Source organism: Rhamphochromis longiceps, linkage group LG18 (assembly GCF_057381845.1).
Source record: "Rhamphochromis longiceps isolate RC_006_pf linkage group LG18, R_longiceps_female_GT1.1, whole genome shotgun sequence".
Lineage (NCBI taxonomy): Eukaryota > Metazoa > Chordata > Actinopteri > Cichliformes > Cichlidae > Rhamphochromis > Rhamphochromis longiceps.
In genome coordinates, this window is record NC_140574.1 from 4,304,502 (window position 1) to 4,328,668 (window position 24,167).

The following is a 24,167-nucleotide window of genomic DNA, read 5'->3' on the forward strand; positions in this document are numbered from 1 at the left end:
AACTTTATTGTTACAATTCATGCAGCACTTCACCTTGTATATAACATATACAGGACATAGAATGAGACTAATATCACCTTCAGTTTAACCACAGCTGGAGGATCCAATTGGCTGTCTGTCAAGAAACTAGACGAACCTCAACCTAAATTAAGGCCGTTACTGGTGCTGACTGCAGCCCCATAACCATCAGATAGCATCTGAGACCGCAGGGCTTCAAAAACAAAAAAAAAGTCTTCAAAGGCCTCGTCTCCTTGAATGCCACAGAACTGTCCGTTTGGACTTTGCAAGAGAGCACCAAACATGGGACATTGAAAGGTGATAGAAAGTTTTATTGTCTGATGAAAAATATTTAACCTTGATGGTCCTGATGGTTTCCAACATTACTGGCATGACAGGCAGATCCCACCTGAGATGTTTCCTATGTGCCACAGGAGGTGCATGCGCGTCAAACGCTGGCTATGTCCAGATGTTGCAGAGAGCATGACTGAGGGCCCTCGTCTGCGTGGTAACGACTGGGTTTTTCAACAGGATAGCGCTACAGTACACAGTGCCCACAGGACAAGGGACTTCTTCCACTCTTTTTGGCCCATTCTCCTGATTTAAATCCAATTGAGAACCTTTGGGGATGGATGGCAAGGGAAGTTTACAAAAATGGACAACAGTTCCAGATAGCAGATGTCCTTCATGTGGCCGCCTTCATCACTTGGAAAAATGTTCCCACTCACCTCATGGAAGTGCTTGCATCAAACAAATATTTGAAGTATCAACAACATAATGGTGGAGCTACCCATTACCAAGTTTATGTTTGGAACTTTGATTTTTGCTTTGGGGGGGGGGGTTACAGATTTTTTTGGAGGTGTGGTCCTAAACCTTTGATAAACTGTAAAACAGCCTGTTTCAGTTTAAATGTGGTTTTCAATAAATTGCATGCTCAAAATGTTTTGTCTCACTCCCATTTCTTCTTGTTGCAAGTTGAAGCTCTATTTGGAACCTTGTTAAGATCCAACCATGCAAAATATAATTTTTTTTGCCATTTTTCAAGTGGTCTTAAACTTTTGATCAGGACTGTATGAGGAGATTCAAGTGGGGAATAGACCACAACTAGCTTTGCACACACTCACATAAATGGGGATACATCATATGACTCTTTTTCCATAGAAAGTGATTCCTATATGAGTGCAGCCTTCTCCAATCAGATAATAATGATAAAAGGCCGTAAAAATCTATAAAGTACAAATCAGTTTGTCAGTAAAATGCAACAGTGTTGCAAAAAAGATAAGACTTTTGGTAAATCTGATGATCTAGCCCACAGATAATACATTTCAATATACATTGTACTAAAAACATACTCTACGTAAAAAGTCAGTGAAAGTGTGGCACTTCCAGCTGATTTTTAAATCAAACCTCAGAACATAACCTGCTACTGAGCAGGGTTTGTGTTCAGAATCAGTTACCTTGGTGATTTAGCAAGGGAAAAAAGAGAGCCACTGACACAATCTAACCTTTTAATCTCCATCCATGGTACATCCCTTTGTACTACAAAGCAGGGTTATCATATTCATGTTAGGTTAACCTAGTCTCAGTATGGGTTTTTTGTACTAGAAAGGCGGTTTACATCTTATTGAGGTATATCACCATGGTAACACATGCTGTAAAAGTAACCTGAAATCACTGCCCACTGACCAGTCTGATGGAAAATCAGACTGGTCAGTGGTGAAAATCAACAATGATGTAAAATAAAATAATTGTCCCCTCACTGATCTATTTTGTACGTATTTGTTAGACTTCCATTTTAAAATGTCTGATTTAGGGTCAAAAGCATTGATGAGACTAACGTATTAAAAGTTATTTACTGTCACATTTACATGCAATTTCCACTGTAAACCAGCAGTTATAGCACATAAATATCATATGTGTGCATCATTGATTAAAGTAGGCTTATAAAACAGAGTGAGGCAAGTTCAAGTAGTGAAAAAAGCATTTTCTGAATTTATGTAAAACAATATGAGAAAAAAAAGTGTGAAACAAGACAGAGCGCTCTGATATTTCAGAGATTACACCTTAAAATTTTCAATGAATTAATTAATTGAAATACTTAAGTTAAAAAAAAACAAAACAACAACAGTTGTAAATACAGTTCAAGAGGACAGGCACATGCTGAAGTTTGCGCCTCAAGAAAGTCAACACCACAACACATGAAGTGACCTTGAATCCATAATGATACAATATTTTTGGTCTTGTCTTACTTTCTAGCAGCTTTTAAACCTGTTCAGAAAATGACTAAGGAATAAATATAATTAACAATTATTAGATTATTACTGTGGAGATAATAATAATAATAATAATTATTATTATTACAACTAAAGCTCTCCCAAATTTTGTAAGTAAGTAAAAACCTTTAAACTGTATGAATTTTCATATGTCTTTTCAAATGGATAATCTGAATGAATCTTTTCCCACATATGCTACAAGAGTGTATCTTTTCCCCTGTGTGAATTCTTATATGAGTTTTCAATGTTGATGAAACCGTAAATTCTTTCCCACAGGTGTTACAAGAATAGGGCCTCTCACCTGTGTGAACTCTCACGTGGGTTTTTAATGTTGATTTTCGACTGAATGTTTTCCCACAGGTGCTACAAGAATACGGCTTCTCACCTGTGTGAATTCTCATATGACGTTTCAGTTCTGATTTCCAGGTAAATGTTTTCTCACACGTGCTACAAGAATGTGGCTTCTCACCTGTGTGGATTCTGATGTGATGTGCCAAAGTTGATTTCTGACTGAATGAGTTACCACAGGTGTTACAAGAATATGGCTTCTCGCCCGTGTGAATTCTCATGTGAGTTTTCAAGTTTATAATTTGACTGAATCTTTTTCCACAGGTGCTACAAGAATGTGGCTTCTCGCCTGTATGAATTTTCAAATGTTTAGTTAGTCTGGATTTATCGTGAAAAGCTTTTCCACAAGTGTCACACTTTACAGACTTTTTACTTGTGTCAGTGTTACACTGACTCTCTGGTCCAGGAGAGTTGCAAGACAGTTTCCGGTCACTGTGTGCTTCTGGTTCACTGTGATCACTTTCCTCGTGGGTCACCACAAAATTATCAGACTCCTGCTTCAGTCCAAGCTGCTCCCTTTCCTGACTGGTACAAGGTTCCTCCTTTTCCTCTTTAATCTGTGGAGGCTCTGAGTCATCCAGGTCCAGACTGGAGTTCTTATCCTGCTTACAGACCTGCTGGTCTGTGAGATCCTCCTCCTCCTCCTTAGAGACATGCTGATGTTGGAGGTCTGAAGGGACAAATTGAAAAAGAAAAAACTGAAACATCTGAAAAAAAAAATACATTTTAATCTTCATCCGTAGGAGTCTCGATAAAGCATTGCTTGACTCTAAAATAATGCCACTGTCTACATTCAGGAAGGAAGGATTGTTCATGATGGTAGGATGAAGAAGCATCATTAATGCAGCTCTACAGCAATCACTGAGCATAAACGCCAAAGAAAAACTCCCTTTTACCATGAAGACAAGTGGACTGGAAAATGGTTTATAAATAAAGGCTGCTTTTGATTTTTCCAAATGTGCGACTTTTGTGTCACTATTTTATGCCTGCATAGTCATGTGACAGCAAAAACAGGTAAGTATGTAAAATAGAAAAATTTTATCGTGAAATTGGCTCATCAAAATATCAAAATATTGATAATGTTCCCAGAGGAAGTGTAAGATTAAGCGTTAGCTGCAGATGATTCTAACAGCAATAAACATGTTGGATTTCCTGCTATAATTACATTCTTATTAGAAACGAAAGTTAATCTGTTGGGTCTTTATTTTCTCTGATACTGAGAGGGCACAGTAAGGACTTGGACACAGATGCTGAAACATTAACCTTGTCATAACGAAGGCTTGTGAGCTTACTGTTCGAAATCGGGCATATTCAAGTTCATGTTCTGCATCTTTAACCGCTGGGTGTTTGAGTAACACGTTTGCTGAATGCTTGGATTTTTTACACTCAGGCATAATTTTGTTTCTTGTGGTTTTATTTTGACGGGTGTCAAAAATTCTTCAACGTAGGAAAAACCTTCACCTTGTTACACTGTAGCTTTTTCTGCCATTAACTTGTGTTTATGTTTTGCTATATTTATTGAGCACTTTGCCACAAAGGGGATGAATTAAAATCCACTGAATCTCATTTTCAGCTTATAGTAGTATAGTAATCTCAAAACTATTTCTTCTCAACCAACAGATTTCAGCTGGACTTCAACTTGTTTTAGTAACCTTCAACAGCAAACATAAACATATTTAAAATAATTTTAGTGAAATAAACAAATCCCTATATTCAGATTGGATAAGGTGCTTTTACCTTCAACTGACACAAACTGTAGGTTTAATGTTAAATGTTCACAGTTTAGGAAAAAAAAAATGCATTAAAGTTACTTATTGCAGTTAGTCCTTAAATTCTTCCTAAAAGTAACTCTGAGCTCTGATTAGCATCCAAATTGAGTCATATTTATTTTTCTAAGACCTTTACAGTTTTACATACCTATTCTGTGTGAGTTTATTTCAGGTTTCCAGTTGGTGTCACTTAGTCTGTCCTGGTCTTCCCTGGCCCAGACGAGGATGCCTTTGCCTTCGTGCTTCAGTACAAGCTGTTCTCCCTCCAGACTGGTGCAAATTTCCTCCTCTTCCTCTTTAGTCTGCTGAGAATCTGAATCCTGCTGGTCCAGATTGGAGTGACTCTCCTGGTTACAGACCTGCTGGTTATCCATATCCTCTTCTTCCTTACATTCATCTTCGTCTGGGAGGTCTTGAGGAACAAAAACACACAAGAAAACATTTACTAATGTGATGATGGCAAAACACCCACCTGAGCAACTATATCCCAGCATATGTAACCATTTCCCTCACATATGAGTGAAATGAGTTCTGACAGTCTTATTAGCAAAGTTGTCACACTTTCAGTCCCCACTTATGTTGGGCACTGGTGCCTTCACAAACAGAGGCCCACACCACAGTTATGTCAGAACTGCTTTTGTGTTGTTGGAGGGGAAGACACTCAGAGTAGGTAAGTGGCACATTAAGGAAGTCACATACCTGTGAACTATATTACTGAGGTCCACAGGCATGAGTCTGATCAGTAGGGTTCATTAAATCTATTTATTTTTAATCAAAACATTGTTTTGTAATGCTGTATATACATTATAATAACATGAACATGCATTTAGTATCAACAGGTGATTGCAATTGTAATGCAAACAGTGCAGCTCCATGCTAAACTTTTGCACGATCGCATGTGTTTCATGAGACAGATCATACACATTTATTTCCTGAATTAAACAGCCTACTGGAAGCAAAATATACCAACCTAAAGAAGTAGAAATGAAAAAATTCTATGTAAATGTATATTAGTATTAGATATTAAAGGAAAGAAAACCACAACACATCAACACTCGGTTGATGTCGGCCCTTGCTGTCTATCTTCAATCTTCTCCTGGCAGATAGACTAATAACAGCACAAACATGAGTAGACCAAAGACTAGTGGTACACACAGATGATCTCTGCAGACAGATGGGCTATGAGTAGTTGCCCACAGTCTGCCAACGGACTGCTAAGGCACTGCCATTGCCGAACCATAATTTTGCCCCAAGGGCTTCTCGAGGACAAATGTGTTGGTTGCAACTACAATATAGAAAGCAGCTAAATTAAAAGAAATTAAATTAAATTATAAAGTTTGATTAGCTGTTGAAACAAATATGTGATCTTGTTAAGTGTGTAATAACGTAGTGTAAAAGTGTAATAAACAGCTAAACCTACTTGGAGCAGAGACTGCTGAGCCACTGCTGAGGGCAATGTAAAATGACCCTGAATGATAAAGATCTGGAAAAAGTTTGTGGAACATCTGAAAAACTGTCATTTTTGCCTCAAACCAACGTTGCCCTGATGCCAAGAAAACTTTCCTAGACAACGGTCGAGGAATGTAGCCAGAGAGATGCCGTGAACTTTCCCCGATCCCTCACTTGCTTTTTTTTTACACTGTATTCTGCTGTGTATTCCATATCTTGTGACACAGGCATGATATTTTACTCAGTTTCTGTTATACTGGACCTGCAACCATTTATTGTGTTGTTTATGAGATTTTTTACACCAGAAGTCTCAGTGGAGAAGCACATTTTGTCATGAGAATTGTTTTAGTTCACCTGGAAATAAGTGCATTCATTTTAATTAGGCATTCACGCATTTGTTTGTTTGTTTTACAGCAGGAATACTCTGTCAGTTTCTTGGTCAAATTAAAGTGCGGATGCAGCAAATATGATCTCAATTTCATATTAAATACGGGCGTTAGAGATGAAAACTCTGCCTATTATTGTTTCTTTGAAAGCGATTGTATTTAATGAACTTACAGCACAGTTTGCTCTGTTTGTGTTGATACAGCTCAACTAACAGCCTCAGTCTCCATCTCTCACTTACACGAAAGTTATCAATGAAATGAGAAGAGTAATTATTATACTTGGTTGTTAAAGTAAATGGATGGTTGAAATATTAATAACAGATCGGGTATTGTTTCCATAATCTCCACACTCACGTGTATCCGCTGGGAATAAACAGAAGCGGTGGTATTAAAAACATTAACTTTAAATTACAAGGCCCAGCCTAAATACTGCCGCTAGCCGCTTATCGTTTAAGACAAAGAGAAGCACTTCTATTATTTATGTAAAAAATAAAAAAAAAACCTCAGAGCTGCGCCTTCATTTTATTCTACAAACTGGGCTGTGATTTAGGTGCTGCGTGAGTCATCCCAGTTTTACATACCGATTATGTGTAACTTTATCTCAGGTTTCCGGCTGATATCCAGCAGCCTGAGCTGATGGTTGATTTCCTCCTCATACCGGACGATCGTTTTTTTAACCTCTGAGAAGATTTCTTCAGCAACGCCAGTCAATCTATCCCTGATGAAGTCTCTCATATACTGAACTGAAGACATTGCTGAGCCGTAACACAGACGCATCGTTTCCGTTCGTCCTCGTCTTGTGTTGGATCTGCGGAAAGCTTAAGGAGCGCCCCCTTCAGCTCAGGCTGAGAATTCCAATCAGAAACAAATCCTTACAGAGCAGCTAGTAACGTGGACACAGGCACCAAAACTTCATGCTTGGAGCAATGACTGTAGTCATTGCTTTGGAGCCATTATCTTGAAAATGTATTTATTTATTTTTGCTTTCAATCTTAGGAAACAGTTGTTTTCTAAGCCTCAGATTTAAACTAACTACAACATGAAAGACTGAAGTTTAATTAACTCAGCAATGTCTCTAAGCTAAAGTCCAGCATAGAGCGGCTGAGTGAATGTGGTCCGGATTCTGTGGAGGAAGTCATGGTTTCAGGGAAGAAGGACACAATACCTGCTCATCTGGAGGACTGAGGACCTGAGAGTCTCAGAGCTCTGACACAAAACCTCAGAGGACGGATATTGTTGTTGGACGAGTTTGTAGACTCACATCTTCTACAACTGAAATAGTTCTCCATCACAGCACCAGCCCACAGACTTCCAAATAACATAAAAATCATACATGAAACTGGTTCCCTCATTTTACAGTAAAGGGTGTTTCCTTGATAACATGTGGATGCTTTGCTTTGCTCCATAGACTGCTATTGTTCCTTCAGCACTGGTGTGATCACATTATAGAGAGAGATTACAGTAAATTATATAGTTTCAAAAATAAGGCAAATATTGGGCTGGCGGTAGAGGTGCTTCCATATTTTTATCCTTTAAGTAAATTGGGATTGAAATGAGCCTCTTTCATCAAAGTATCACTGAGAAATTACAAAGCCCCCCCACAAAATATGAGTTAAAACAAAACATACTGGAAATCTCTGACAGAAAGTCCACGTTAGCACAAAAAGTTTTCCATCACATGTTGTTCAGTGCATTCATCTCATTAGAGTTTTCATAATTACTAAAAAAAAATGGTAAATGGTCTGTATTTGTATAGCGCTTTACTTAGTCCCTAAGGACCCCAAAGTGCTTTACACTACATTCAGTCATCCACCCCATCACACACACATTCACACACTGGTGATGGCAAGCTACATTGTAGCCACAGCTGCCCTGGGGAGCCCTGAGACTTACTATTACATTTTTATGCAGTTTCTACTGCTGCACTAAATAAACATCATATGTGTGTCTCATTGCATAAAATGCTGGAGCTAGGACATTTAAACAGGAACTGTAACACAGACTGAGGCACAATTAACCAAAAAACAAACATCAGTATGTGAATTAATCTAAGACAATGTCAGGCAAAGAAAAGCTTGTGTGAAATAAGGCCCAACACTGTTAGGTTTCTCCCATATTTTACACATAAAGAAATCTTTATTTAAACTTTAAAGAAATCACAACCTTTCAGTGCATGCTGAAATCTTGTGAAAATAACTTTTGCATTACCAATGTCCATATAGATCTATCTATCTATCTATCTATATATAAAAAACATGTCCCTTTCCAGCTTTTAGTCCTGTGTATCCTCCTCACTGAACAACAAAGGAATCGAAACCTGGTTGCAAATGTTTTTGCCATAACACAGATGTTTAGTGAAACAGGATAGAAATCTCTCAGCCTGTGGAGATATTGGACTGCCACTGATGCAGAATCTCATCTCAGTGTAACTGAGCATTAAGGTCCAATGATGACAACCCTTGTTTTTCCAGTGAGGGGGATGTAGTCCCAGTCTTCCATATCCTCTTGCATACCTTTATTTCAAATCTACTGGAGCCAGCCCACAAAATGATGAATTTTAGATATGGTGCGGTTGTGTATGTGTTGTGTGCCAGGTATAATGTCAATGAGAGGACTTGAAACGGCTCGCATTTGATTATTAATTCAGGCGTTGCATTAAGGCCTAGTGTAAAATAGCAGCGAATCATGGCCTCTAGTAAACATCAAGAATATAAATACAGAGCTGAGAATGAGCCTGTTTCTCCTTCAAAGTACCATTGATAAAATATAATATCCAACCTTAAAACATTAAAAATGTTTTGTAGGAAAACCAACCCAAATGCAGGACTCAAAAAACAGGCAGGAGTAACAAAAACCTAACATTTAATTAGGTCAGCAACCAGCTTTCAAAATGAAACACACTGAAACGTGATAGAAACCCATAGCGGAAGGCTAGGGGGGGGGGGGGGGGGGGGGGGAAACAAAAACAAAAAAAGAACTATATTTTAAAAAAAAATTAGCTGGAACACAAAGGAGAAAAAGAAACTCAATGATTACAATAAAACAAAAGCATAAAAATAACAAAAATGTTTTAAACAATAACAAAACTCCAAGACTAAAGCACAACCCCCCCCCCCCCCCAATTAACAAAATATTAAAGACAATTTGCATACAAACGAAAATCCTTTACAAACAGTTAATCTCAGTGAAAGAAACATTTAAGTCCTCGTTGTCGTAAAAAGTTAATTTTATCACCACTTGATTATTTCAGTGGATGAAACTTTAAAGCACTGCAGAGGAAAGTTATTTAATATAAGACAACTGGTCATATCATATGCTAATCATCAGGCTAAATATGACAAAAGTGCTTATTTGAAGACCAAAAGCAATGACAAACCATATAAACATATTAAACATCTTTTACCATTACACTTTCATGCAGTTTAACTGTAAACCTGCAGCTACACTACGCAAATGTCTCGTCACCAGAAGTGTTTCATGAAATCTTTAAACTTTAAAGATAAATAACATACTAAGCACATCGCTAAGAACACAATAAACACCACAACACATTCAGTGACCTGAAAGTCTCGTCTGTCTCTTGCTAGTGGAGCTTTTCCTTGATCTGTTGCTTAGCCGGGCAGCTTTTTAGTTTACAGCATCAATAAGTACGCATAATTTACTTACTGCGCATAAGCGTAGATATACACATTATAACAGATGGACTCCTATGTTGTTGTAAGCCGTTTGACGTTTCTTAGTTGCCCTCCATCCTCAGTTGGAGTAAATGATCGAGTCCATTCACCAACCGCACCATGCTTTGCTTAGAATGTCTGGATAAACTCATATTAACTTTAAGAGTCATGTTTTTGTCAAACCATATGAAGGACCGAAATTTCATTTGACAATCAAATCAAATCAAATCACTTTTATTGTCACATCACATGTGCAGGCACACTGGCACAGCACATGCGAGTGAAATTCTTGTGTGCGAGCCCCACAAGCAACAGAGATGTGCAAACACAACAACACAAACGAGCAAAATACAAGAATGGCCAACCTGAAACTAATAAATATATGTACAATATATAATAGTAAGATAAGATAAGATAACCTTTATTAGTCCCACACGTGGGACTCGAGTCCTTGATGATCCTCCCCGCTTTCCTCAGGCACCGCTTCCTGTAGATGTCTTGGAGGGAGGGAAGCTCACCTCCAATTATCCGTTCAGAGCACCGCACTACTCGCTGGAGAGCTTTACAGTTGTAGGCGGTGCTGTTGCCATACCAGGTGGTGATGCATCCAGTGAGGATGCTCTCAATGGCACAGTGACAGAAGGTCCTGAGGATGCGGGGGCTCATGCCGAATCTTTTCAGTCTCCTGAGAAAGAAGAGGCGCTGCTGCGCCTTCTTCACTGTTTTGTTTGTGTGTACTGACCACGTAAGATCCTCAGCCAGATGTACGCCAAGGAACCGGAAGCTGCTCACTCTCTCCACAGCAGCGCCGTTGATGGTGATGGGGGTGTGTACTTCTCTGCACCTCTGGAAGTCCACTATCAACTCCTTTGTCTTTGCGACGTTGAGGGTGAGATGGTTGTCTTGACACCAGTGGGTCAGGGCACTGACCTCCTCCCTGTAAGCCGTCTCATCACCGTTGGTGATAAGACCCACCACTGTAGTGTCGTCCGCAAACTTCACAATGATGTTGGAGTTGTTAGTGGCTGTGCAGTCGTAGGTGTAGAGTGAGTACAGGAGAGGGCTCAGTACACACCCCTGTGGAGCACCAGTGTTCAGTGTGATGGGGGATGAGGTGATGCTGCCCAGTCTGACCACCTGGCGTCTGTCAGACAGGAAGCTAAGGATCCAGCTGCAGAGGGAGCTGCTCAGTCCTAGATCCTGCAGTTTCCTGTCCAGCTTCGAGGGAACGATGGTATTGAATGCTGAGCTGTAATCTACAAACAGCATTCTCACATACGTGTCTCTCTTCTCCAGGTGTGACAGGGCAGTGTGTAGTGTCAGGGCTATGGCATCATCAGTGGACCTGTTGTGGCGGTATGCGAACTGTAGAGGGTCCAGTGAGTCGGGTAGTGCAGAGCAGATGAAGTCCCTGACCAGCTTCTCGAAGCATTTGCTTACGATGGGGGTCAGGGCTACAGGTCGCCAGTCGTTCAATGAGGAGATGGTGGAGGATTTGGGTACAGGGACGATGGTGGCCATTTTGAACTGCCATGTTACAAATCATGTTGCTTGTCAATACTGCACTGCAACTTCCATAAGCGTACATATTTATTTACCAGCCCAGAGACATTATACACACCTCCTGCCGTCAAGCCATTTGTAATGAAATACAGGTTAGCCATTTAAAAAAATAAATAAATAAAAATGATACAATACAGAAGAAAAACTGGAAAAAACCCTCAAAGAATCAAATCTTTACTATGAAAAACAAAACTAAACAAAAATGAACATTTGTTTAAGCTTTTTTTCTTTTTAAAACAACAAAGCTATTTAGTGAATCAACTTTAAGGACATAATTCTACAATTAATTTTTGTGTATTATCTCTACAGGCTAAAAATATCATTTCTAGATTTAAAAACAAACAAACAAAAGGCTTTCCCTACAATTCCTAAAAGAGTAAGCCAGTATTAGAATATATGAGATCATTTTTTCCTCACAGGTGTTGCACTGATTTGGCGTCTCACCGGTGCAGGCTGTGCTATGAACACAGTGCTAAAAATCTAAAGGATGACATTTTCAACCAGTATGATTTCTCATGTGTCTTTTTAACTGCGTTTTCTGCTTGAATGTTTTCCCACATGTGCTACAAAAATGTGACTTCTCGCCCGTGTGAATTCTCATCTGTGCTTTCAATCCAAATGAGTATCTATATCTTTTGCCACGGGGGCCAGACGATAATGGCTTCTCACCTGTGTGAATTTTCATGTGAGTTTTCAAGTGTATCATTTGACTGAAGCTTCTCTCACATATGGTGCAAACATATGGCTTCTCACCTGTGTGAATTCGTGTGTGTTTTCGGAATCCTGATAAGTCCCTGAATGTTTTTCCACAGATGCTACAAGAATATGGCTTTTCACCTGTGTGAATTCTAGTGTGAGTTTTGAATGATTTTAAATCTCTAAAACATTTCCCACAAGTACTGCAAGAATATGGTTTCTCACCAGTGTGAATTCTCATGTGAACTTTGAATGCAGATGAGAAACTAAATTTGTTTCCACAGACACTACAACAATAAGGCTTCTCACCTGTGTGAACTCTCTGGTGTTCATTTAGTCCAGATTTAAAATGAAAGACTTTTCCACAAGTTTCACATTTTAAACACTTTTTAAATGTGTTTGTTGTATACTGGCCCTCTGAGCCGGGAGACTCATCTGCTCCCTCACCGCGAGGTTTCCTCTTTATCGGCTCTGCTCTTCTAGTTGATCCCAAATCCACATGCCTGCCTTCTTCCACATCTCGCCTCTGTGGTTCAGGTAAGTTATGAGAGAGAAACTGCTCACGCTTTGGTTCTGGCCTACACTGCTCATAAGTCTGAGTCACCATAAAGGTATCACTCTCCTGCTTCAGTACAAACTGCTCTCCCTCCTGACTGATGCACAATTCCTCCGGTTCCTCTTTAATGTGTTGCGGCTCTGGGTGCTCCTGGCCCAGGCTGGAATACCTCTCCTGGTTACACACCTGATGGTCATGCAGACCCTCTTCTTCCTTACAGTCGTGTTGTTGTGGGAGGTCTGAAGGGACAAATATGAAAACACATCTTTGGTTCTGGATGTCTGGATTCGGAGCAGTTGCAGTCATGGTACAAAAAAACCCAGAATTACATATTAAATTAAAATAAAATGTTGTTAGCAGGTCTTAAATTAAGCAGATACAGTCTCAGATAATAAAAAGTAAACTTTATTAACTGATCATCTTTACGTGTGACCACCTCTATAGCTTCTTTGGCATTTTCTGGACTGGAGGTTAAAGATGTGTGTTTTTGCAGATTGCAGAACATTCAAAATTTTACAATTATTCCAAAACAGAAGCTTTACAAAATATTTGTTTCATAAAGTTTTCTACAACAGGATAAAATGCAGAATTAATTAAATGTTCATTAAAAATTACTCAGCAGCCTTTCATTGCCCCCTTTTCACAAGGAAAACTAGTTGATCTTTGCTGGTTTCAGACACTAAACACTTTGTCCGCTGACAATTTTAGACTCACATCTCAAATTTGATAAGCATGTAAAGAAAATGTCATAGTAGTTATGGCTAATCTGAATGTTTTAACTTAGTTTGACACTGTATAGCGACATTAGCATACCTACATTATCTAGTCTAGTTTTCAAGTGTATAAATACTCTGGGGCCAGAGTGTCTTGGCTAGATAAATTCAAAGACGAAACAGTAATCGCAGTACTAGGAGCACAGTTAATGGGAAAAGTAAAATGCCATATTAAAGATCTAAATCAGGATTCTCTATAAAGGCCTCAGTCTTTCATATCATTGGCCCACTCGTCTTTACAGCAGTACTTCAGTTCACTGAGACTTACAGGCTTTGCTTGTATGCGCTCCCTCAAGGTCCTACCACAACATTTTAATAACATTGGGTCTGGGCCATTGCAACACTGTGACCGTTTTCTTTTCAGCCATTCTGTTGTAGATTTGGTGGTGTGATTGGGATCATTGTCCTGTTATATGATTCATTCTCCTCCAAATTTTATTAATTAGAAAGACCGTTTCAAATTTGACTCTACAGGGTGGGCCATTGTTTTTCTTGTGACATTACCAATAAGTTTGATGTGTCACATGGCCCTCTTCCTATTGAAAAAACAAAAGTTGTATCCAAGATGGCCGACTTCTAAATGGCCACCACCCATCGTGAGGAGTTTGCCCCCTCACATATACTAATGTGCCACAAACAGGACTTTAATATCACCAACCATTCCCATGTTATTACGGTGTATCCACATAAATGGCCCACCCTGTACAATACTTTGTTATGGTCCTGTAGCTGGAAAACAAGCCCAAATCATCACCCATCCACTACTGTGCAAAAGAAGTGGTATGAGGGCTTTTGTAAAATATGGTGCTGTGTATTATAGCAAACCCCTCCACTTTTTTCCCCTATTCTGTCCAAAGGACATTGCTCTAGACATCTTGTGGTTTATTCAGATTGAACACTGCAAACCTAAGCCATGATGCCATGTTCTTTTTGGGGGCGAGATTAGCTTTTCTCCTGGCAACTCTTCCAAACAACCCCAATTTTTTTTTAGTCTTTTACTAATTGTACTGTCATGAACTTTAACATGCCAACTAAGGCCTTTACAGTCTGGGATGCATCTCTTGAATTTCTTGCAATTTCATTGACCATTGAGATGTATTTGCTAGGCTATCAATAACTGGAAAGAATGGCAGCTACCTTGAATGTTTTCCACTTGTGACTAATCTTTCTCATTGTAGAATGATGGACTCCAAATTGTTTAATGACCTTTTCCATATGAGTAGACAACAGCTGCTTGCGTAGGATCATTGCCAATGTCTTTTCTAATACTACAGCTGAAAATTACCTGCCACTTTAACTGATTTTTTTTGTACCACCTCAGCTGGATCCTTTGAAGAAAAGTAAGTTCACTCAGAGTCCGTCTCAAATTACAGAGGTCCTTCTGGGCTGAGCCTAGAAACCCACTGGAACAAGCTCATTTCCACAAATATGCCGACATTTAGAGGAGATGTTGAAAATTTATGTTTTTACTGAGGTAGTATTCTGTAGCATTTTATTTTTGTCTCCTGGTGCCTTTGTGAGCTCTTTTCACAAGCAGTCATACTTGCAAATGACTGACATCCCAGTTTGTTTACTTGGATTTGTTGAAGCATCACTTTCACTTGTTTTGGTCATATACTTATCATGTTTATATTCATTTTATTTAAAAGAGAGTGCATATTAATGAATATGCCAAATTTAGCTATATAGGCTAATTTTCATCTGCACTCTTTACAGTTTGTTGGTGCTTTCTTCAGGTTTGTGGTGTTTCACCATGACAGTTCCTGTGTGTGTGTGTGTGTGTGTGTGTGTGTGTGTGTGTGTGTGTGTGTGTGTGTGTGAGAGTGAGAGAGAGAGAGAGATCTCTACAGCACAGCTGCACACCTGATCTGTGTAATGAATTTCTTTCAGGACTCCAGATGACATCCAGCAGCCTGAGGCGCTCTTCCCCGGACCAGAAAATGATGCCATCGGCCTCCTGTTTCACTACAAGCTGCTCTCCTGCCTGAGCGATGCAGAGTTCCTCCTGTTCCTCTTTAATCGGTGGAAGATCAGGATTCTCCTGGTCCACACTGGAGCTCCTCTCCTGGTTACAGACCTGCTGATCATCACAAACTTCTTTGTCCTTAGACTTCATGTTGCTGTGGGATGTCTTGATGAACAAAGTGACACAAGAAAAAGTTACTAATGTGATGACAGGAAAACAGATCTGAGCAAATACATTCCAGCAAATTTAATAATAATAATGGATTGCATTTATATAGCGCTTTACAATTCCACTATTCAGTCACTCTCACATTCACACACTGGTGGAGGCAGCTACAGTTGTAGCCACAGCTGCCCTGGGGCAGACTGACTGTTTCTATTAAGGAACAACTTCAGAATATCAAAAATTCCCCAGAAGCTTTTGCTTTTTCACAAACAGATACTATTACACTGGTTACTTACATCCAAACAAACTTTCAACCATAAAAATTACATTTAAATCAACAATGACACTTTTTTTTTTTTTTTTTTTAAATCAAAAGCTTGTTCGATAAAGGACTAGGCCTAATTAGCCAACTCTTTAATTCAGATGGTTGCCTGCTTTCATATTCAGAATTTGTCCTTTTACCAAACATGTGATACCAAAATAATATGCAAATGTTTGCGATGCAAGTCCAGATTGTGCAGTGAGACATTTAGTATTTGCAGCACAGATGGAAACTACATCACACCACCCTTTGATCTCGGCTCTCCCACGACTGTGTCTTTAATCAGCAACAAAGCATCAACAGAATAATCAGAAACAAAAAAAAAAAAAAATTATTTTACCCAGAAAGTTCTTACTGACCAACAAATTAAAAGAGGTGACATTTAACACCATTAAACGTTACCTCACAGTGACCAGACTTGTTTACATTTCTTTTATCCGACAAGCTTCTCTAGTTCTAAAACCTAATGGTGAAGAAACCCGGGTATTTCAACTCTAGTGGGAGTTGTCCCTTAGGAACTTGACCCACTATTGATTATGTGAAAAAGGGCGTAGGTCATTATCAGCAGAATTTTCATTTAAAACCATTGTAAGATCTGCCCTCACCCCATTATGGCCTTTTGAGATCAACTGATGCAAGATGTGAGTGGGCCCTGAGGTGCCTGAAGTGATCTTAAAACTGTATTGTAGGTGCAGACGGTTGATGTCGTAAGCCACCCCCTCTGTTCAAGGATGGCAACAATGGAATCCTCGAAAGAGCGACCTTTGACCTTTAGATGCTGATGTACACCCAAGTCTTGTCTTGTCAATGTGGCTCTTCTATGCTGTGCCATGCATTTGGCTGCTGCACTGCACCGCATGCACCATGTTGTTTTGTAAAGGAGCGTATGCGGTGCAGTGCAGTGAAGAGTGCTCAGACTTCTACATTGAAGAAACCAACTTTAAAATAAAATATTTGTAAGTTAAAATAAAAAGATCAAATAATGAAAACTCTGACAAGACTCAAACCTGTTTCTGTGACCACAAGCTAACATTCTCTTTCTGATACCACTAAGCAGCCCAACGGAGTCTCGAGTTTACTTAATACATCCTGTTCAAAAGCTTGGTTGATAAAAGACTGGGCCTAATTAGCCAACTCCTTAATTCAGATGGTCTCCTGCTCAGTTTAACACAGGCGGCTTCCTGCTCAATAAAACAAAACATCACTTTATTTTGTATATAATTAGCAACTGGACGCTTGTGTTTACACAGCAGAAATTGATGAATCCACGGATGTAATCCGAAACACGGACTGGAATAACTAAACCAATCTAGTTCAGGTAAAAACCAGCTAACCCGGAACACCTGCGTTTACATTCTGGTTTTCTGTTAACGGGTCCTGAATGCTGCTTCTGTTTCACTGTTTGGCCGTGAATGCGGTACACCGGCCTGCACACACACCGCATGGAGTCCGCAAGCACGAAGGTTTTCATTGCGATGTTTTAGTAAAGTCACTTTCTGCTGTGTCTCTCTGGATGTTTAGTGTTAAACGTTTACCTTTTAAAAAGACAGAAGCACTTGTGTGATTAGCTGCTCCCTGATTTTAGTCTGTTAGCATACAAGCTGCGCTCAGATCAGAGTGTCAGTTCAATGAGACCGTCACAGTTTCACAAACCTGCTTTGTGTGACTTTATCTCGGGTTTCCGGTTGTTCTGCAGCAGTCTGAGCTCACGGCTGACCTCCTCCTCATATTTCGTTTGTTAAGCTGGCAGGATTTCCTCAGCAGCAGCAGATAAACTCTCACACAGCGAACTAAATATAATGTTGAGTAATAAAAGTCACGTCATTTCCGTTCTGTTTCGTCTTCCGGTAAATCACGCGCATCGAAGTCGCACTGCTGCCCTCCTCTGGTCATTCTTACAATTTCAACCAGAACGAAGTCATTACATAGTCTTTTGCAGAAACCTGGATACAGAATTTACACTTCTCCAGTGATCCCAGTTCAGTGTTGATTTAAAGAATAGACTGTGATGTCATCCCTGACAGTTCCGCATGCATGAGGTTTCTTTCTGAAACCTGTAATGCCAGCGAGAACCTGGTCAAATTCACCTCATCCCTCCTCCTGCTTGTTTTTACACATAACAGATTTTCTGTATCTTAACGGTCATTTATAATGAGAAGTAATGGCACTCCTTCATTCTCCCACTGCTTCTGGCACAACACTGTTATGTTTTCTTTGATGATTCAGTACAGTCCATCCTTAGCTCTTTTAATTGCCCCTCAGGGTGTGGTGACTCAGGCCCTTCTGTGTGTTGGTATCTACAGAAACCCTACTGATGCTCCTGTGTTTTCAGTACTATATAAGTAAATCTGATTGGACTCTAGCCTGAATTTCTTTCTTTCTGTAGTATAAACAGACAACCGCCTTCAGTCACCTAAGCTTTACATTGCCTGTAGGTCTGTTATGTCAAAATCAAAGTCTCATTTACTATTTTGTGGACCTTCTGGCCATCTGCATAACTCTGGGGTGTAGCTGAATAGTCACTTTCATTTAGGAAGGTTCCTAACTGAGTGACATGACAAGTATCTGTGTGGGAGCTGTAATAAGAGCTCATCTCTAGGTATTAAGAAAGCTGCTTCACTGATTGCTTTATAACGTCATTTAGCAGAGGATACAGTGAATCCACCTTTATGAAAGGAAAACAGATAATATCATCTCATAGTTCACAGCAACACAGTGTCTGACCACTCATGAAAAGAATCAACTGTCAAAGTGGCATGCACATGTAAATGCTAGTTGTATTTTTCAGTTTTCAACAGCAGACCTTAAAGCCACAGCTGAACTATGGCCACAATAATAATAATAACATCTGCTTCTTGTTGCATGAGGGCCCTGCATGTATATAGGCTCTCTAAATCCAGATGAAGAGCATTAAAATGATCAAAATGCTTTTACTGTCACGGTTTACAGTGGCAGACCATGTGTTGGTGAGTGGGGACCCAGGTGCAGACACAGGCGAGGAAACCAAACTAACTTGAACAATAGGCGAGCCTTTTATTACAGCTTATAATCAGGTCAACAAAACAAGGGCAAAGCACAGAGGCAAAGCTAAACTGGGCAAGCTGAATACTGAGACTATGAAAGCTAGGAAGGCAATGACAAAGAGACTGTGAAGACTATGAACAGGACTTTGTGCAGGAACATGAAGGAACTATGAACTCATACACAAACAAGCAACATGACCTGCACAGTGTCCTGAAACCTGACATGACATGAGGGCTGGAACACAGACAACGCAACAATGAACAAAGGGAGACAGAGGACTTAAATACAAACATGAGGTGATCGGGGGAAGTGGAGACGCCAGAGGAAACAGCTGACACAAATGAATCATAATGACACCACAGGGGAAGAGTAAAATTAAACACAGTAACCATAGAAACACAAGATCTCTTCAAAATAAAACAGGAAACATAATGAGACAGACATGACAACACAAACTTGACAACATAAGACATGCAGACTTGAAACACATGAAGGGCAAGGAAGACTAAAACACAGCGGGAGAAGACATGAGTGGATCTAATGAACAGAGAACTAAAGGCTGAGCAACTTAGGAGCTTAAGCAAAATAGATGAACTTAACATAAACAAAGAATAACAAAATACAAGGACTCAAGTCCCAACTTTTGCAAGCAATCTGGATCGGATTAATTAATTTTTGCTTTGGGTCTTCTGGGATAGACTCCAGGCTCCTCCTCACCCCCTACTACAACCACTCACGACTGAACTGGATAAGAGGTAGATGTTAGAAATTTTGCTCTAAACATAGAAAACAAATAGGAGGAAAGGAATACACAAAATCACCTCTCTAGTAAGCATGTCACAGTGTGTGGAGTGAGAGAACCCAGGTGCAGAGTTTAACAAACAAAACCAAAAGACACATTTATTTAGGGTGATACATTTACTAAAATCAAAAGTCCATAAATGTGAGTAATATATAAACTAATATATAAACTAAACACAAGGAGAACTGGAAGCACTAAAGGTTACTCAGAATACAAAGAGGAAACACAGACAGCCAATCAGGCAGAACAAGCTGTACAGCACAACAGGAAATGGAGGGAAACTGAGGCTATGAATACACAGAGAGAGAATGGAGTCAAAGGAAGTAGAAATATCTGAGGCACACGCATCACAGATCACCTTAATCCAAATAATGAGGCAGAAAGGAAAGTAAAACAACACAAAAGAAGGAACTACCATAACTGAAACTCGGAAATAAACAGTAAATGTGAATAAACTACACAGGAAAACAAGGGGAAACACTGAAGGAACTTCTGAGCGGAGAGTAATGCAAAGTATTAGTGGGACCTATAGAGGTCTAAAAATTTAGAACAAGTCTCAAACCACTATAAAAATATTAACATCTTTCTCTGTTTTCAAACAGTCTTTAAACAGTTGTTATTAAATTGTGTTTGAAACCCTATGTGGTTAACAATCCTTCAAAGCTTGCACTAGCACTCTACATGAGATTCAGACCATTGTTTTCATACCTACATACTGTCTAGCTTAGTATTATTTGCATGTTAGGATATTATATTAATCTGAGGACATTTTACTGGTTTATCTTAGTATTATAGTATATGTTGGTAAATATATATGCATTTGGTTTATATCTGATGTTCGGGTTGTATTTATAATCTGTGATTAGCTTTTGGGCCCAATTTCAAAAATAACTATTTGTATATTATGGTTTTTGAATTTTTATTTTATTTTTATTTATGAATAACCTGAAGCTGATGTAACCAACTTTAAGGTATAAAGGTGAATTACAGCGCAATAATTACTTGGGCTCGTAATAAGACCCTGGCCAGAATCAGAAGACACCAAATTCGTATGGAGCCAAAGTATTGAGCAGCAATAATGACCTGGACACAATGTTAACTTTTGAGTAGCCACTCTTGTATTGTTACAAAGTATAACAGGTATTTGTCCAATTTGTACAGATAAAGTATAAAATAAAATAAATAGTGTGCACACTCAACAAAATAAAAGTACTCGTTGGGGCCCTTTAAGAATTTAGAGTTAAGCTGGCGATAGCCAACTTCAAAGGTCCTTGTGAATGTAACTGGAATGTATGAGTGTGTGGTGTGTATCTTCTTTGGGGTAGATCGTCCTCAAAGTGGTTGGCTCGCCATCTATCACAACCAGAATATCGTCCTGGTCCTTGGACTTTTCCGTCCTCTCCAAAAAACCTGACCGTTGCTCTGTTTCACAAAAGCCCAACACACACTGGCGTTGGAATTGCAGCAGCTCTCCGGATGAAAGGTGAGTGGTTAGCCTGTGAGACACCGAGCTAGCATTAGCATGATCGCGACGGTAAGTCTCTACAAGTTTTTTCCATCAGAACAACACTCGTCTTACCGACGTTGCCTCTCTCCTTCATCCAGCCACTCGACTCCGGACTTCCAGCAGGTAAGTAGGCTGGCTTTCCTTCCTCTCAATCCTGAGTTTTCCTCTCTTTTGTCCGTGGATTTCTCGGTTTGAGTAGCAGATGCCTCCACTCCTCTTGCTGAGATGAGAAAAAACCCGGGACACCATGCACCTCCACCTCACTTCCTGGCTGACAGGGTCAATGCGGCCTGGGTAGGCTCTGATTGGTTGCTGAGCTAGGTGCCCTCACGTGGGGTGAACTGAGAGGTGCATTCAATGGTCATAGGAAATACGACGCTTGTTGATGTGGACAGTTAATATAAAGAGAATAAGTATGATATTTTTCATCTGGGCTACACTGATATCAGGAATGCAGACATTAATTGAAGCTAACATATATCAACACCTGAAGGGTTTTAATACATAGAAATCAAAGTAAAAACCTCATGAAAAGGAAACAGACTCTAGAACTGAGAGGCTCAATAGTACAAGTACATAGTTGAGCTAAGAACAAAGACAAAGGAACCAATAACACAAAATTTTCACAACAAACTAAACACTGTACAAGGGAAACAGGGAACTACAGTAGTAAACCAAAGACCAAACCAATCGAAATAATAATAAACCAACCCTGACTGAATTAACTCAGAGTGCAAAAACTGAAAATCCTGGGTGCAGGATCAAGGATGATGGAAGGAGGAGTGAGAACAAATAAGGAGTAAAAAGCAATGCAAAAATAACGCTATGTTAATTTTTCTTGAAATCAACTATTTTGGAATGTTAATTACATGAGCAGCCTCGACCTCAGCTTCTTCTTAGCTTCTTCACAGTGCCACCTTCAGACATCTCAGGGCTAATTTTATCCCCCCACTGACATGTTTGCCTTGATTGGAAACGAAGAACTCCACAGGTCTGCTGACACGTTTTTAAATCAATCCCTGTTCTTTCACAGCCAAACGGTCCCCGGGTCCTAGTGTCCTTCTACGTATTCATTGTTTGAAACATAAGTAAATTACTGCCAGTTGATTTTTTTCTCCCAAAAATTAAATAATAAAATCAACCAAGAATAATTTCAGAAAAGAAAATTAAATTAAATAACTCATTAAATAAATCTAGTTAATTTCAGCAGTTTAATTAAATAGAAAACCATCTACAAGGTATAACAAAAAAGGGCTGGTGTACAGCAGCATGTGAGGAGAGATAAAGGGAGGAAGAAGAGTGTTCACCTGTTGACTTCATGTAAACGCTGCTACTGTTGCAAGACATAAAATGCATAAATGCTGCATCATTTTAATTGTTATCCACCTTAAACATGCATATAAATGGATTAACTTAATTATTCTGTGAGTTTAAGGAAGTATTTTCAGCTGTTTGTTATCCCTCTGTAGTTTAGTTTGTAGTCGTCATGTCTGAATTTGTCCACTAGATGTCTCCCTTTGCCCACTTTTTCTATGTGACAGCTCTCTACGCCCATGATGAAACGTTTTCGTTAAGGCTCTCTGTTTAATGTTTGAACCAAGTTAAATTGTGTGCTCTTTACACATTTGCTGGTTCTGTTTCGCTGCTGCTTGTTCTTCTTAATAGTCTTGATGTTTTTTAAACAGTCTGTGCTGAAGCTGAAGAAACCAATTCTACAATGTTAGATGATACAGCTTCAGAATAATAACTAAGTAAAACTTCTGCAGCTTCAGCAACATCAGTAAAGAGAGATTTTAGTGTCTGTAATATCACTTTGTGTGAGTTTATTCACAGGAGACATAACGTGAAACACTGATGCTGCATTCAGGGATCATGTAAAAGACGGTAGAGATTTTCCAGGTCACAAATATCCTGAAACACTTTGCCTGTGGTGGTTTGAGAGTGATAGTTAGTGTGAGCAGATGATATAATCAGAGTAACAGAGCAGGAAAGGAGTAGTGATGTTCAAAAGATCAGAGAGTTATGGACGTATGAGATTATGGAGAGACTTTTAAAATTAACATGATCTTTTACAGGAAGCCAGTGAAGCTGTTGAAGGACAGGAGCTTTATGTTCTATGAAACATCTTAATGTTACTGCTGTGTATATTCACTATCCCTCCTCTGCAAACGTGAATAGTGTTATAGAGTTGAAAAGAGTGTCTGACAGGATCTGAAGTTTAAAGCGAGATTAAACTAGAAGGGAAGTGCAGTAGGTTAGGGTGATTAAGGATAGAGCTGGAAATGCACTAATGAGGGCATTTCAAATGCTCCTGAGAGGAGTACTTTTATTAGGTTCACCGGGAGGAGGCCTTGTCTGCTTAGGCTGCTGCCCCCGTGACCTGGCCCTGCATGAACGGAAGAAATTAAATGGATGGCTGGAAAATAAAAAAGAGAGGAGGACAGATGGCAGAGAGACAGTGCATGAGGAAGTGCAGGAGATTGGTAAGGGGCAGGTTACAGCAGCTATGAAGGATAATGAGTGGAAAAGCAGTTGGTCCAGATGACATAACTGTGGAGGTATGGAGGAGAGAGGGCAGTGATAATTACTTTTTCACACAGGGGCAGGTAGGTTTGGATAGATTTTTTCCTTAATAAATAAAATGGGCGTTTAAAATTGCATTTTGTATTTACTCGGATTATCTCGGTCTAATTTTAAAATTTACTTGACGGTCATGTCACATGATCGTGTGTCAAATATACAGAGTGCAGGCAGGGTGGAGTGGGTGGAGATGAGTGTTAGGGTGATTTGTGACAGAAGGATAGCTGCAAGAGTTGAAAGGGAAGGTTTAAAAGATGGAAGCGCCTTGAGGCGACTTATGTTGTGATTTGGCGCTATATAAATAAAATTGAATTGAA

The 24,167-nt window shown here is 39.5% G+C and overlaps 2 protein-coding genes and 1 long non-coding RNA gene across 3 annotated transcripts; all 3 read right to left on the minus strand.

The window, feature by feature from the left end:
- Positions 1-2,398: 2,398 nt before the first annotated feature.
- On the minus strand, positions 2,399-7,000 carry LOC146647485 (uncharacterized). The gene is made up of 3 exons (XM_085389603.1): positions 6,804-7,000; positions 4,536-4,799; positions 2,399-3,288 (listed from the first exon to the last, which is right to left on the minus strand). Exons 1-3 carry the CDS (start codon positions 6,997-6,999, stop codon positions 2,399-2,401), a joined length of 1,350 nt encoding a protein of 449 aa, XP_085245729.1. The 5' UTR covers position 7,000.
- Positions 7,001-11,955: 4,955 nt separating this feature from the next.
- LOC146647486 (uncharacterized) lies at positions 11,956-17,751 on the minus strand. Its single transcript, XM_085389606.1, has 3 exons — positions 17,591-17,751; positions 15,348-15,615; positions 11,956-12,950 (listed from the first exon to the last, which is right to left on the minus strand). The coding sequence occupies exons 2-3, from the start codon at positions 15,598-15,600 to the stop codon at positions 11,956-11,958; spliced, it is 1,248 nt and encodes a 415-aa protein (XP_085245732.1). The 5' UTR covers positions 15,601-15,615; positions 17,591-17,751.
- Positions 17,752-20,858: 3,107 nt separating this feature from the next.
- Positions 20,859-21,691, minus strand: LOC146647487 (uncharacterized). Its single transcript, XR_014908530.1, has 2 exons — positions 21,343-21,691; positions 20,859-21,259 (listed from the first exon to the last, which is right to left on the minus strand). It is a non-coding gene; the product is annotated as an uncharacterized LOC146647487 (long non-coding RNA).
- Positions 21,692-24,167: the final 2,476 nt, after the last annotated feature.